Source organism: Neolamprologus multifasciatus, chromosome 9 (genome assembly GCF_963576455.1).
Source record: "Neolamprologus multifasciatus chromosome 9, fNeoMul1.2, whole genome shotgun sequence".
NCBI classification, from domain to species: domain Eukaryota; kingdom Metazoa; phylum Chordata; class Actinopteri; order Cichliformes; family Cichlidae; genus Neolamprologus; species Neolamprologus multifasciatus.
In genome coordinates, this window is record NC_140447.1 from 31,773,075 (window position 1) to 31,789,021 (window position 15,947).

General features: G+C 42.2%; 1 protein-coding gene across 1 annotated transcript in view; it reads left to right on the forward strand.

The window, feature by feature from the left end:
* LOC146511908 (NACHT, LRR and PYD domains-containing protein 12-like) overlaps positions 1-15,947 on the forward strand; it is a 249,349-nt gene that overhangs the window by 35,369 nt on the left and 198,033 nt on the right. Inside the window, exons 7-10 of the mRNA XM_085171639.1 lie at positions 1,558-1,734; positions 6,908-7,084; positions 9,856-10,032; positions 13,604-13,777. Coding sequence (XP_085027765.1) covers positions 1,558-1,734; positions 6,908-7,084; positions 9,856-10,032; positions 13,604-13,777 — 705 coding nt within the window. The remainder of the gene's footprint in view (positions 1-1,557; positions 1,735-6,907; positions 7,085-9,855; positions 10,033-13,603; positions 13,778-15,947) is intronic.

Sequence of the window (15,947 nt, forward strand, 5' to 3'; positions counted from 1 at the left end):
CAGCTTAGGCTCACAGGGCTGCAGCCTGTGCCCTAGCTGTCATAGGGCAAGAGGCGTGGTCCACCTGCACAGGTGAGCAGTCCATCACAGGGCCAACAGAGAGAGACAGAGAAGCACTCTCTCACATCCACACCTACAGCCAATTTAGAAGCACCAATGAACCTAAGCAGCATTTCATTGGACTGTGGGAGAACATCCAACCTCCACAGAAAGGCCAACAAGCTTCAACCTACAACCTTCTTGCTTTAAGGCACTAGTGCGAACCACTTTCCCCATTTCAGCCCAAATCCTGCATCTTCCTGTTTCTGACTCCAGGCCAGCTCCACTAACACTTTCTCATCAGACACTGCCACCTAGTGGAGGAAGTCTTAGTTCCATTTGAAGCTTCAGATTACAGTTAGTTCCTTTACAAAGAGGTGGAGGTGGTGGGGCCACAGCACCATCATCACTGAGGGCCATAGGACACTTAACCTTTGTTTCCATATGCTGGGAACTTCCTGTTGTTCCAAGGAGGACTGGAAAATGTGTGAAAATCTCCCAGTCAGTTCCTCACAGCACACTTCAATCATTTCCCTCCCACAGCATCAGGACCAGGGCTTTTTCTCTCTTTGGTCCCACTAAGAGATTTCCACACAAACACCTCATCAGTGGGACTCTCAGAGCTACCAGCCCTTTGCTACAATCACAAAGCTCTTCATTGAAATCAATGATATCAAAGCTGGAATCAAATGAGTCCAAGTCTTCTGCTGATTCAGCATCACATTCATCTTTGCTCCTTGTTCTGCATCCCCACCATGGACTTCATTCCTTTCCAAGCCAGCCTTGAGTGTCCTTTATTCAGCTCATCCTCTGCTTTACTTTTACACCTGATTTTAGCTGCTTTATCTCTCTTTCAACAAGTTTCTGTGCCTCAATCTTTTTCTTCTCTCCCTCATAACAAGACAGCTTCTTCTGCCTGAGAACATGTTGGAGTGATTTACTAATCCTGGGCTGCTTATTGGGGAAAATATTTCCTGTTTCCAAAGTAATCCCCATTTTTCCAGAAAGAAATGTCAGTAGAAATCGATGATCTAAGTGAGAACATGAGCCTTTAAAAAGTCCCAGTGGGTGCAGTCAAAGCAGTCCCTCAGTCCCAGTATAGAGTCTTTGGTCCAGACTGGAACAACTGTGTGCCCAGTTTGAGCTCTCTTCAGTGCTGTGACCTGACAGACCCAGAGGGGCCATCACATCACATTTAGAAGCTCCCCTAATGGAGCCACAACACATGTCCAATACTTAGTCTGTCTTGTTGGACCAACTGGAAGAAATGATTCAAGGACTTAGTCACAGAACAGAGATTAAAATCTCCAAAATCCAACTGGCTGCATCAGGACATATAGTCTGAAACTCTGCACAGTTTCCTGTTTGAAGCTGCTTCCTGTTGGCTTCAGCTGTTTGGAGTTTCCATTTTCTAAACTTCTACATTCTGAACCTTCTTCAGCTCTGAACAGATGATGAAACACTGAATGATTTCAAGCACTTTGTCTAATAAACTTACATCTTTCATTCTTTACACAGATTGAGGAACTGTGGTTTGTCAGAGATCAGCTGTGATTATCTGGCAGCAGCACTGAAGTCCAACCCCTCCCATCTGAGACAGCTGGACCTGAGCTACAACAAGAAGCTGCAGGATCCAGGAGTGAAGCATCTGTGTGGTTTCCTGGAGAGTCCAGGATGTAAACTTGAAACTCTGGGGTCAGTCAGCATGTTTTAGTTGTGCTGAGATGAATATGATGTGAAAGTTGTGCTGACACTAAACTGCAGACATCAGGCTGATATTATACTGATCCACACTGAGGATCTTCATGGTAAAGTCTGTTTTCTTCTTCTCTGGTTTAGTCCATTGACTGCAGCAGAACAATGTTCACATTTCAAACAGTGAGACTCAACGTATGGCCCGCGGCCCACACGCGGCCTGCCCACCTTTCCTGATTCAGAGAGAGGGGACCCTGATTAACTGTGTAGCTTCTTCCTCACAGTTCTAAGGTTCAAAGGTCACGGCACACAGCAATCTGTGAAACAGTTTGGAGCAGGAATTATTGCACATTTACAAACTGACACTGCTGCACGGCATGCTGGGTAATGCTAGCTGCTCAGGTAGTCATATGCTTTGATGTGAGCTGGAGGCGGAGACATTCCCTGATGACATCACACTGAGTGTTGGTGAATATGAAGTTTCCTTGTGAATGATTTCCAGCTTTGACTGTAACAGTGTGAAGGCAGTGATCACAGCAAAAACTGCTTGAAGTATTTGGACTGACAGAAACATGTGGACAGCTTTTGTTCTGAGGGTTTAGACAGAGTCGGCCTCTGTGTGTGCTCACTGTGTTTAATCCTTTAAGACCGGTCGGGGCGGGCACGCTCCGTTGTGCATAACTTGTCAGGGTCCTGGGTCTCCTGACCCAGCATGTTTAGTTCTTTGTGCTTTTTGTATTATTGTACTTGTGAGTTATTCTATGGTTTCTAGTTTCGATCCCTTCATGTTTCTGTGTGTCCCCTCTGTTCTGTGCAAGTCTGTCTGCATGTTTGAGTTTTCCTCTGTGTCTTTCGGTTCTGAGAGTCCTCTACCTTATGGTTTGTCTCTGTGTTTCTTAGTTGCTGTCTCCACCGTGTTCGCGTCTCTGTGTGATACTTCCTGTTTTACTTTGAAGGTCCGTGTCTTATGTGAATGCGTCCTGCTTTGCTTGTCTCGTCAGTCCTGATTTCTCCCAGCTGTGCCCTCCTTCTGTGTCTCATTCCCCTCGTTACTTCCCAGTGTATTTACACCCTGTTTCTCTGAGTCAGTGTCGCGTCGTCCCTCAAGCTGTGTGTTTCCTCGTGTGCCTCTCTGCAAAGTGTGAGTTCATATTTTCCCAGTTTAGTTTAGTTTTGTATGCTTTCCCCTGTCAGCAAATAAAGCTGAGTTTTTTGAGTTCATCCCTCGAGTCTGAGTGCCTGCATCTTGTGTCCAACTCCTGCCTGCCACACAGCGATTCATGATTTAACTATTTTTAAATCTCTGTAGAACTGGAACCACATAAGCTAGCGCAATAATTTGTTTTGCATATGAAACCGGAGGAGTTGTACTTACATCTTATGCCATCAGCTTGTCCTCGTCACAGTTTTCTTCCACTTATAGCTTTGCAAATATTGCATAAAAAGCACTTGCAGCAACAAAAACATAATATGCCAGAAACACGCTTTGCTGATCCGATCAGCTGTTTGCAACACTTCCTATGTTGGAATAGACGTCAGCGCGAACTATCACGTGTCCGCCATGACCTGCCCAAAACCAGAAATGATATCATTTTTGTGGAAAATTTAGGTGTTTTTTTTTAACCTTCAGGGCCTTATAAACCTACACTGGTGTTTTTAAAAGACATGTTTGACTTTATGCTTTTCTGAGTCGTTTCTGGGATGCTTAGAAGTCAAATTGCTGCTGGAAATAGTTTATTTTGATGCACCTTCTGTTTGTTTGCAAATTTGCAGTATAATATTTATTTTCCTTTTTCCTGCAGCATATAAAAATTGGTGTATTCCCGTGAGCTGTCAGAACTCTTAATGCAAACTAGTGTGTAAAGACTTCCCCAACACATCCACCCTGACACAGCTGTTGATCATCTATGTGCAATATCTCAGTCTTTCCATGTTCTGTGCAATTATTTTGGTCCCAGTCTGTTTCAATGTTTCCTACACATACACCATGTATATAGTTCCACTCACATATGTATACATATACACTGTTTTTTATTTTTTTTCTATTTATTTAATTATTTATTTATTTTCCGCCTTCGTTGTATATCGGTTTCTCTTCTTCTTACTTTAGCACCTTTGAGGTTCAGCTACCCAATTTCGCTGTGCAAGAAACTGCACAGTGACAATAAAAAGCTCTAAGTCTCAGTGTATCTCAAAAATAAAACTATGAAGACACTCAAAATAAATTTCCTGTGGTGGGAAACTATTTTGTGCAACTTTTTTTGTATTTACAGTTTTGAGGGATAAACCTCTTGAATTTCTCCAACTAGAAATATATGTAAAAACACAAAAATGATTATCCGTTTTTTTTTAGTTTATTGCACTTTTTTGTAATTCATGTAGTTTCTATGGACTTAATGCAGACATATTATTACAATTTGGGCTATAATGGTTGTATTGATGTATAGCAACTTGAAATGCTCCCAAAGTTTGCTCCACAGCATGTAAAAATATAAAGATAAGCTCTGGCGGACTAAAAAACGACATTTTCTGCAAAAATGTCACTTCTGGTTTCGGGCAGGTCATGGCGGACACGTGATAGTTCGCGCTGACGTCTATTCCAACATAGGAAGTGTTGCAAACAGCTGATCGGATCAGCAAAGCGTGTTTCTGGCATATTATGCTTTTGTTGCTGCAAGTGCTTTTTCTGCAATATTTGCAAAGCTTTACGTGGAAGAAAACTGTGACCGAGGACAAGCTGATGGCATAAGATGTAAGTACAACTCCTCCGGTTCCATATGCAAAAAAATTATTGCGCTAGCTTACAGTGGGGCAAAAAAGTATTTAGTCAGCCACCGATTGTGCAAGTTCCCCCACTTAAAATGATGACAGAGGTCAGTAATTTGCACCAGAGGTACACTTCAACTGTGAGAGACAGAATGTGAAAAAAAAAATCCATGAATTCACATGGTAGGATTTGTAAAGAATTTATTCGTAAATCAGGGTGGAAAATAAGTATTTGGTCAATAACAAAAATACAACTCAATACTTTGTAACATAACCTTTGTTGGCAATAACAGAGGTCAAACGTTTACTATAGGTCTTTACCAGGTTTGCACACACAGTAGCTGGTATTTTGGCCCATTCCTCCATGCAGATCTTCTCAAGAGCAGTGATGTTTTGGGGCTGTCGCCGAGCAACACGGACTTTCAACTCCCGCCACAGATTTTCTATGGGGTTGAGGTCTGGAGACTGGCTAGGCCACTCCAGGACTTTCAAATGCTTCTTACGGAGCCACTCCTTTGTTGCCCGGGCGGTGTGTTTTGGATCATTGTCATGTTGGAAGACCCAGCCTCGTTTCATCTTCAAAGTTCTCACTGATGGAAGGAGGTTTTGGCTCAAAATCTCACGATACTTGGCCCCATTCATTCTGTCCTTAACACGGATCAGTCGTCCTGTCCCTTTGGCAGAAAAACAGGCCCATAGCATGATGTTTCCACCCCCATGCTTCACAGTAGGTATGGTGTTCTTGGGATGCAACTCAGTATTCTTCTTCCTCCAAACACGACGAGTTGAGTTTATACCAAAAAGTTCTACTTTGGTTTCATCTGACCACATGACATTCTCCCAATCCTCTGCTGTATCATCCATGTGCTCTCTGGCAAACTTCAGACGGGCCTGGACATGCACTGGCTTCAGCAGCGGAACACGTCTGGCACTGCGGGATTTGATTCCCTGCCGTTGTAGTGTGTTACTGATGGTGACCTTTGTTACTTTGGTCCCAGCTCTCTGCAGGTCATTCACCAGGTCCCCCCGTGTGGTTCTGGGATCTTTGCTCACCGTTCTCATGATCATTTTGACCCCACGGGATGAGATCTTGCGTGGAGCCCCAGATCGAGGGAGATTATCAGTGGTCTTGTATGTCTTCCATTTTCTGATGATTGCTCCCACAGTTGATTTTTTCACACCAAGCTGTTTGCCTATTGTAGATTCACTCTTCCCAGTCTGGTGCAGGTCTACAATTCTTTTCCTGGTGTCCTTCGAAAGCTCTTTGGTCTTGGCCATGGCGGAGTTTGGAGTCTGACTGGTTGAGGCTGTGGACAGGTGTCTTTTATACAGATGATGAGGTCAAACAGGTGCCATTCATACAGGTAACGAGTGGGGGACAGAAAAGCTTCTTACAGAAGACGTTACAGGTCTGTGAGAGCCAGGGATTTTCCTTGTTTGAGGTGACCAAATACTTATTTTCCACCCTGATTTACGAATAAATTCTTTACAAATCCTACCATGTGAATTCATGGATTTTTTTTTCACATTCTGTCTCTCACAGTTGAAGTGTACCTCTGGTGCAAATTACTGACCTCTGTCATCATTTTAAGTGGGGGAACTTGCACAATCGGTGGCTGACTAAATACTTTTTTGCCCCACTGTATGTGGTTCCAGTTCTACAGAGATTTAAAAATAGTTACGCAAAATGGAGCATGCCCGCCCCGACCGGTCTTAAAGGGTTAATAAAAATATTAGACAATAAGGTTTATTCCAGGAACTGATCACAGTCAGGTCAATCAGCTCTGAGCATGCTCAGTCTGAGTTATGGATACTACGGTTCAAAATGGCAACGGGTAAATGAAAACCAGAAGCTCCGTGTGAATCCAGAGGAGCAGGAACATGAATAATGACAGATGTTTGTGTGCTGGAAGCAAATGAGTGTGTGATGTTCTTTCAGTGTTGCACTTTGTAGACGCTCCCTGAGCACTGGTCTCACAGCCAGCTGCACATAGAGACCAGTGTTGTTAGTCCAGGTCAGAAGATGACTTGTTGGAATGAAAATGAGCTTGTAGTTTGTCTGCTTTAATAATGTGACTGGAAAAAGGTGTTGGACTTCAAATATGTCCATTTCTTTCACACTTCACCTTTAAAAGTGAAGCCATGAGGTTCCTGGAAGGAAAAACACGACTTTTTCAAGTCTTTGTCCTGTTTTTATGAGAAATGTACGACTTTAATGTGAAACATTCAGAGTTTTTTCTCTTGTTGTGTTTGTTTGAAGCTGCTTCCTGTTGGCTTCAGCTGTTTGGAGTTTCCATTTTCTAAACTTCTACATTCTGAACCTTCTTCAGCTCTGAACAGATGATGAAACACTGAATGATTTCAAGCACTTTGTCTAATAAACTTACATCTTTCATTCTTTATACAGATTGGAGAGCTGTGGTTTGTCAGAGATCAGCTGTGATTATCTGGCAGCAGCACTGAAGTCCAACCCCTCCCATCTGAGACAGCTGGAGCTGAGCTCCAACAAGAAGCTGAAGGATCCAGGAGTGAAGCATCTGTGTGGTTTCCTGGAGAGTCCAGGATGTAAACTTGAAGCTCTGAGGTCAGTCAGCATGTTTTAGTTGTGCTGAGATGAATATGATGTGAAAGTTATGCTGACACTAAACTGCAGACATCAGGCTGATATTATACTGATCCACACTGAGGATCTTCATGGTAAAGTCTGTTTTCTTCTTCTCTGGTTTAGTCCATTGACTGCAGCAGAACAATGTTCACATTTCAAACAGTGAGACTCAACGTATGGCCCGCGGCCCACACGCGGCCTGCCCACCTTTCCTGATTGAGAGAGAGGGGACCCTGATTAACTGTGTAGCTTCTTCCTCACAATTCTAAGTATCAGACACAACAATGAATAATCCACAGCTGACTGTCTTTAGCAGGTCAAAGGTCACGGCACACAGCAGACAGTCAGAAATATTCTAACTCTGATCATTGATCAGTTGTGACACTGTGAGACTTGATCAGAGGTGTGATCATCACAGCAGAGGCCTTTGTGTCAAAGTCACTGAGGATCAAACAGAAACACATGAAGCAGATTTTCCTCTTCTGGCTTTTTATAGCAGATAACCTTCAAAATCTTCTGCAGTCCATCAAAAACTGAAGCAAACCATGAATCAACATGTGAACATGAGCTGATGCTGCTGAAGTGAAGCAAAGTTACAGAGGTTTGATTACAGACACAGCTGAGAGTTTGTATTCTGTCATCATTTTAAAAAGTTTCGATGGAACAGCAGAAATGAGGCTTTACTGTCAGAGGCCGACAGCACTGAACACAACAGCAGACTGGTGGCTAATAAACAGTGAATGATGCAGAAACAGATGTTTGAAGCTGTTCTTGGAGTACACTGAGAGAGAGAGAGCTGTGCAGGCAGGAACAGCCAAAGTCAGAGAGGATTCATGAGCATATTTATCAAACGTGAAGCAGAGTTTGGATCTTCTTTTGCTGCTGCTTCACTCAGTTTTGGTTGGAGACAGATGAAACCTGCAGCTTCAGGATCTGTGAGCTGTCCACTTTCAGCCCCGACGGCGTGTCCGTGTACGTGCCGTCGAGTGAACGATCCACGCTCTGTGTTTCCATCTTTGTGTGTTTAGCTGCTCTCATTTACTGTTTTAGCTGTTTGCTGCTTGTTATGGCTTTTGGTTAAAAGTCAGTAGTTAGTGCATAGTCTGATTAAGTTACATAAGCAAAGTGATAAATAAGTTCAAAGTTAAGAAATATTATAAGTAATTCATGCTAAAAACAGCTACAATGTCTGGGTTCGAATTTTGCTCAGAGTGAGACCTGGTTACCACAAGCGATCTTTGTATTGTATGTGCGGAAATGGGAGCGAGGGAGCGCTCTGATCATTCGCATATCTTTGACGTATTTTCTCCATTAATGCTGTGAAAAGTGCTTCGGAAGTATTAAAAGAGTGAACGAGTTCATGTACACGCTAAGAGTGCCCTACACGCTTGTACCTTGGGAAACGTTCGTCTTTGTGAGTATTAATGTGTTCAGAAACAACTTTTATATGTGTTTACCTGGAGTGAACTGCGATGCTAATGTAACGCACGTGTTAAGCTAGGCTAATCATTAAGTTTGTCATTAAGATGTGTAGTAGCTAGCAATTTATTTTCACTTTCTGTATATTTCAGTTACAAATAAGAAATAGCAAGGAGAAGCCTTGAGAGAGGAAAGGCTTAAAAAGATCTTCATTAAAATCAAGAAAAGCAAGCCTTGTGTGGAGATCTCGTCTATTTTGTTCGCTGGGTGTCGAGCTTCACATGGTCACGTGTCGTGAGGGCAGCACAGTGCTTGTTGAAATAGTTTGTGAGCTTTAAGCTGAGATTCTGGCAAAATACATTTATATTAAACATCGATTCAGGATTGAATGAATCAACATCGTTTTATTCAAATTAAAACCATTTAAATGGGAACATGAATTTTTTACAGCCGCCTCTAATGCTGGGTAATGTCAGCTGGTCCATGTGCAGCTGGCTGTGAGGCTCAGGGAGCGTCTACAAAGTGCAACACTGAAAGAACATCATCCATAAATATTGAGTAATAACTGGACTCTCATACAGCGAGACTCAAATGCCTTTAAACATCAGCTTATCCTGCTGATCCAAGTCCAACACTGAGTTTGTAAAAACATGTTTGTCAATCATTTTGTTTGGTTTCTGAGGAAAAAGATTCAATAACTTGCTGCTAATACACAACATTTCATCATATTTCCTCATAACCCTCTTTTGTCTGACCATTTGATCCCATTTGAATTTGCAATAAAGGATCCACAGAGTTTGGTGACAATAATGACAGTAGATGTTTGTGTGATGGAAGCAAATGAGTGTGTGATGTTCTTTCAGTGTTGCACTTTGTAGACGCTCCCTGAGCACTGGTCTCACAGCCAGCTGCACATAGAGACCAGTGTTGTTAGTCCAGGTCAGAAGATGACTTGTTGGAATGAAAATGAGCTTGTAGTTTGTCTGCTTTAATAATGTGACTGGAAAAAGGTGTTGGACTTCAAATATGTCCATTTCTTTCACACTTCACCTTTAAAAGTGAAGCCATGTGGTTCCTGGAAGGAAAAACACGACTTTTTCAAGTCTTTGTCCTGTTTTTATGAGAAATGTACGACTTTAATGTGAAACATTCAGAGTTTTTTCTCTTGTTGTGTTTGTTTGAAGCTGCTTCCTGTTGGCTTCAGCTGTTTGGAGTTTCCATTTTCTAAACTTCTACATTCTGAACCTTCTTCAGCTCTGAACAGATGATGAAACACTGAATGATTTCAAGCACTTTGTCTAATAAACTTACATCTTTCATTCTTTATACAGATTGAGGAGCTGTGGTTTGTCAGAGATCAGCTGTGATTATCTGGCAGCAGCACTGAAGTCCAACCCCTCCCATCTGAGACAGCTGGACCTGAGCTCCAACAAGAAGCTGCAGGATCCAGGAGTGAAGCATCTGTGTGGTTTCCTGGAGAGTCCAGGATGTAAACTTGAAACTCTGGGGTCAGTCAGCATGTTTTAGTTGTGCTGAGATGAATATGATGTGAAAGTTGTGCTGACACTAAACTGCAGACATCAGGCTGATATTATACTGATCCACACTGAGGATCTTCATGGTAAAGTCTGTTTTCTTCTTCTCTGGTTTAGTCCATTGACTGCAGCAGAACAATGTTCACATTTCAAACAGTGAGACTCAACGTATGGCCCGCGGCCCACACGCGGCCTGCCCACCTTTCCTGATTCAGAGAGAGGGGACCCTGATTAACTGTGTAGCTTCTTCCTCACAGTTCTAAGGTTCAAAGGTCACGGCACACAGCAATCTGTGAAACAGTTTGGAGCAGGAATTATTGCACATTTACAAACTGACACTGCTGCACGGCATGCTGGGTAATGCTAGCTGCTCAGGTAGTCATATGCTTTGATGTGAGCTGGAGGCGGAGACATTCCCTGATGACATCACACTGAGTGTTGGTGAATATGAAGTTTCCTTGTGAATGATTTCCAGCTTTGACTGTAACAGTGTGAAGGCAGTGATCACAGCAAAAACTGCTTGAAGTATTTGGACTGACAGAAACATGTGGACAGCTTTTGTTCTGAGGGTTTAGACAGAGTCGGCCTCTGTGTGTGCTCACTGTGTTTAATCCTTTAAGACCGGTCGGGGCGGGCACGCTCCGTTGTGCATAACTTGTCAGGGTCCTGGGTCTCCTGACCCAGCATGTTTAGTTCTTTGTGCTTTTTGTATTATTGTACTTGTGAGTTATTCTATGGTTTCTAGTTTTGATCCCTTCATGTTTCTCTGTGTCCCCTCTGTTCTGTGTAAGTCTGTCTGCATGTTTGAGTTTTCCTCTGTGTCTTTCGGTTCTGAGAGTCCTCTACCTTATGGTTTGTCTCTGTGTTTCTTAGTTGCTGTCTCCACCGTGTTCGCGTCTCTGTGTGATACTTCCTGTTTTACTTTGAAGGTCCGTGTCTTATGTGAATGCGTCCTGCTTTGCTTGTCTCGTCAGTCCTGATTTCTCCCAGCTGTGCCCTCCTTCTGTGTCTCATTCCCCTCGTTACTTCCCAGTGTATTTACACCCTGTTTCTCTGAGTCAGTGTCGCGTCGTCCCTCAAGCTGTGTGTTTCCTCGTGTGCCTCTCTGCAAAGTGTGAGTTCATATTTTCCCAGTTTAGTTTAGTTTTGTATGCTTTCCCCTGTCAGCAAATAAAGCTGAGTTTTTTGAGTTCATCCCTCGAGTCTGAATGCCTGCATCTTGTGTCCAACTCCTGCCTGCCACACAGCGATTCATGACATAACTATTTTTAAATCTCTGTAGAACTGGAACCACATAAGCTAGCGCAATAATTTGTTTTGCATATGGAACCGGAGGAGTTGTACTTACATCTTATGCCATCAGCTTGTCCTCGGTCACGGTTTTCTTCCACTTATAGCTTTGCAAATATTGCATAAAAAGCACTTGCAGCAACAAAAACATAATATTCCAGAAACACGCTTATCCGATCAGCTGTTTGCAACACTTCCTAGTTTGGAATAGACGTCAGCACGAACTATCACGTGTCCGCCATTACCTGCCCGAAACCAGAAGTGATGTCATTTTTGTGGAAAATTTAGGTGTTTTTTTTTTTTTTTTAACCTTCAGGGCCTTATAAACCTACACTGGTGTTTTTAAAAGTCATGTTTGACTTTATGCTTTTCTGAGTCGTTTCTGGGATGCTTAGAAGTCAAATTGCTGCTGGAAATAGTTTATTTTGATGCACCTTCTGTTTGTTTGCAAATTTGCAGTATAATATTTATTTTCCTTTTTCCTGCAGCATATAAAAATTGGTGTATTCCCGTGGGCTGTCAGAACTCTTAATGCAAACTAGTGTGTAAAGACTTCCCCAACACATCCACCCTGACACTGCTGTTGATCATCTATGTGCAATATCTCAGTCTTTCCATGTTCTGTGCAATTATTTTGGTCCCAGTCTGTTTCAATGTTTCCTACACATACACCATGTATATAGTTCCACTCACATATGTATACATATACACTGTTTTTTATTTTTTTTCTATTTATTTATTTATTTATTTATTTTCCGCCTTCGTTGTATATCGGTTTCTCTTCTTCTTACTTTAGCACCTTTGTGGTTCAGCTACCCAATTTCACTGTGCAAGAAACTGCACAGTGACAATAAAAAGCTCTAAGTCTCAGTGTATCTCAAAAATGAAACTATGAAGACACTCAAAATAAATTTCCTGTGGTGGGAAACTATTTTGTGAAACTTTTTGTATTTACAGTTTTGAGGGATAAACCTCTTGAATTTCTCCAACTAGAAATATATGTAAAAACACAAAAATGATTATCCGTTTTTTGTAGTTTATTGCACTTTTTTGTAATTCATGTAGTTTCTATGAACTTAATGCAGACATATTATTACAATTTGGGCTATAATGGTTGTATTGATGTATATCAACTTGAAATGCTCCCAAAGTTTGCTCCACAGCATGTGAAAATATAAAGATAAGCTCTGGCGGACTAAAAAAACCACATTTTCTGCAAAAATGTCACTTCTGGTTTCGGGCAGGTAATGGCGGACACGTGATAGTTCGCGCTGACGTCTATTCCAACATAGGAAGTGTTGCAAACAGCTGATCGGATCGGCAAAGCGTGTTTCTGGAATATTATGCTTTTGTTGCTGCAAGTGCTTTTTATGCAGTTTTTGCAAAGCTATAAGTGGAAGAAAACTGTGACCGAGGACAAGCTGATGGCATAAGATGTAAGTACAACTCCTCCGGTTCCATATGAAGAACAAATTATTGCGCTAGCTTATGTGGTTCCAGTTCTACAGAGATTTAAAAATAGTTACGCAAAATGGAGCATGCCCGCCCCGACCGGTCTTAAAGGGTTAATAAAAATATTAGACAATAAGGTTTATTCCAGGAACTGATCACAGTCAGGTCAATCAGCTCTGAGCATGCTCAGTCTGAGTTATGGATACTACGGTTCAAAATGGCAACGGGTAAATGAAAACCAGAAGCTCCGTGTGAATCCAGAGGAGCAGGAACATGAATAATGACAGTAGATGTTTGTGTGATGGAAGCAAATGAGTGTGTGATGTTCTTTCAGTGTTGCACTTTGTAGACGCTCCCTGAGCACTGGTCTCACAGCCAGCTGCACATAGAGACCAGTGTTGTTAGTCCAGGTCAGAAGATGACTTGTTGGAATGAAAATGAGCTTGTAGTTTGTCTGCTTTAATAATGTGACTGGAAAAAGGTGTTGGACTTCAAATATGTCCATTTCTTTCACACTTCACCTTTAAAAGTGAAGCCATGTGGTTCCTGGAAGGAAAAACACGACTTTTTCAAGTCTTTGTCCTGTTTTTATGAGAAATGTACGACTTTAATGTGAAACATTCAGAGTTTTTTCTCTTGTTGTGTTTGTTTGAAGCTGCTTCCTGTTGGCTTCAGCTGTTTGGAGTTTCCATTTTCTAAACTTCTACATTCTGAACCTTCTTCAGCTCTGAACAGATGATGAAACACTGAATGATGTCAAGCACTTTGTCTAATAAACTTACATCTTTCATTCTTTATACAGATTGATGAGCTGTGATTTGTCAGAGATCAGCTGTGATTATCTGGCAGCAGCACTGAAGTCCAACCCCTCCCATCTGAGACAGCTGGAGCTGAGCTGGAACAAGATGAAGGATCCAGGAGTGAAGCATCTGTGTGGTTTCCTGGAGAGTCCAGGATGTAAACTTGAAACTCTGAGGTCAGTCAGCATGTTTTAGTTGTGCTGAGATGAATATGATGTGAAAGTTGTGCTGACACTAAACTGCAGACATCAGGCTGATATTATACTGATCCACACTGAGGATCTTCATGGTAAAGTCTGTTTTCTTCTTCTCTGGTTTAGTCCATTGACTGCAGCAGAACAATGTTCACATTTCAAACAGTGAGACTCAACGTATGGCCCGCGGCCCACACGCGGCCTGCCCACCTTTCCTGATTGAGAGAGAGGGGACCCTGATTAACTGTGTAGCTTCTTCCTCACAGTTCTAAGGTTCAAAGGTCACGGCACACAGCAATCTGTGAAACAGTTTGCAGCAGGAATTATTGCACATTTACAAACTGACACTGCTGCACGGCATGCTGGGTAATGCTAGCTGCTCAGGTAGTCATATGCTTTGATGTGAGCTGGAGGCGGAGACATTCCCTGATGACATCACACTGAGTGTTGGTGAATATGAAGTTTCCTTGTGAATGATTTCCAGCTTTGACTGTAACAGTGTGAAGGCAGTGATCACAGCAAAAACTGCTTGAAGTATTTGGACTGACAGAAACATGTGGACAGCTTTTGTTCTGAGGGTTTAGACAGAGTCGGCCTCTGTGTGTGCTCACTGTGTTTAATCCTTTAAGACCGGTCGGGGCGGGCACGCTCCGTTGTGCATAACTTGTCAGGGTCCTGGGTCTCCTGACCCAGCATGTTTAGTTCTTTGTGCTTTTTGTATTATTGTACTTGTGAGTTATTCTATGGTTTCTAGTTTCGATCCCTTCATGTTTCTGTGTGTCCCCTCTGTTCTGTGTAAGTCTGTCTGCATGTTTGAGTTTTCCTCTGTGTCTTTCGGTTCTGAGAGTCCTCTACCTTATGGTTTGTCTCTGTGTTTCTTAGTTGCTGTCTCCACCGTGTTCGCGTCTCTGTGTGATACTTCCTGTTTTACTTTGAAGGTCCGTGTCTTATGTGAATGCGTCCTGCTTTGCTTGTCTCGTCAGTCCTGATTTCTCCCAGCTGTGCCCTCCTTCTGTGTCTCATTCCCCTCGTTACTTCCCAGTGTATTTACACCCTGTTTCTCTGAGTCAGTGTCGCGTCGTCCCTCAAGCTGTGTGTTTCCTCGTGTGCCTCTCTGCAAAGTGTGAGTTCATATTTTCCCAGTTTAGTTTAGTTTTGTATGCTTTCCCCTGTCAGCAAATAAAGCTGAGTTTTTTGAGTTCATCCCTCGAGTCTGAATGCCTGCATCTTGTGTCCAACTCCTGCCTGCCACACAGCGATTCATGACATAACTATTTTTAAATCTCTGTAGAACTGGAACCACATAAGCTAGCGCAATAATTTGTTTTGCATATGAAACCGGAGGAGTTGTACTTCCATCTTATGCCATCAGCTTGTCCTCGGTCACAGTTTTCTTCCACATATAACTTTGCAAAAACTGCATAAAAAGCACTTGCAGCAACAAAAACATAATATTCCAGAAACACACTTTGCCGATCTGATCAGCTGTTTGCAACACTTCCTAGGTTGGAATAGACGTCAGCGCGAACTATCACGTGTCCGCCATTACCTGCCCGAAACCAGAAGTGACATCATTTTTTTTGGAAAATTTAGGTGTTTTTTTTTTTTTTTAACCTTCAGGGCCTTATAAACCTACACTGGTGTTTTTAAAAGTCATGTTTGACTTTATGCTTTTCTGAGTCGTTTCTGGGATGCTTAGGACTCATATTGCTGCTGGAAATGGTTTATTTTGATGCACCTTCTGTTTGTTTGCAAATTTGCATTATAATATTTATTTTCCTTTTTCCTGCAGCATATAAAAATTGGTGTATTCCCGTGGGCTGTCAGAACTCTTAATGCAAACTAGTGTGTAAAGACTTCCCCAACACATCCACCCTGACACTGCTGTTGATCATCTATGTGCAATATCTCAGTCTTTCCATGTTCTGTGCAATTATTTTGGTCCCAGTCTGTTTCAATGTTTCCTACACATACACCATGTATATAGTTCCACTCACATATGTATACATATACACTGTTTTTTTTTTTTTTTCTATTTATTTAATTATTTATTTATTATCCGCCTTCGTTGTATATCGGTTTCTCTTCTTCTTACTTTAGCACCTTTGAGGTTCAGCTACCCAATTTTGCTGTGCAAGAAACTGCACAATGA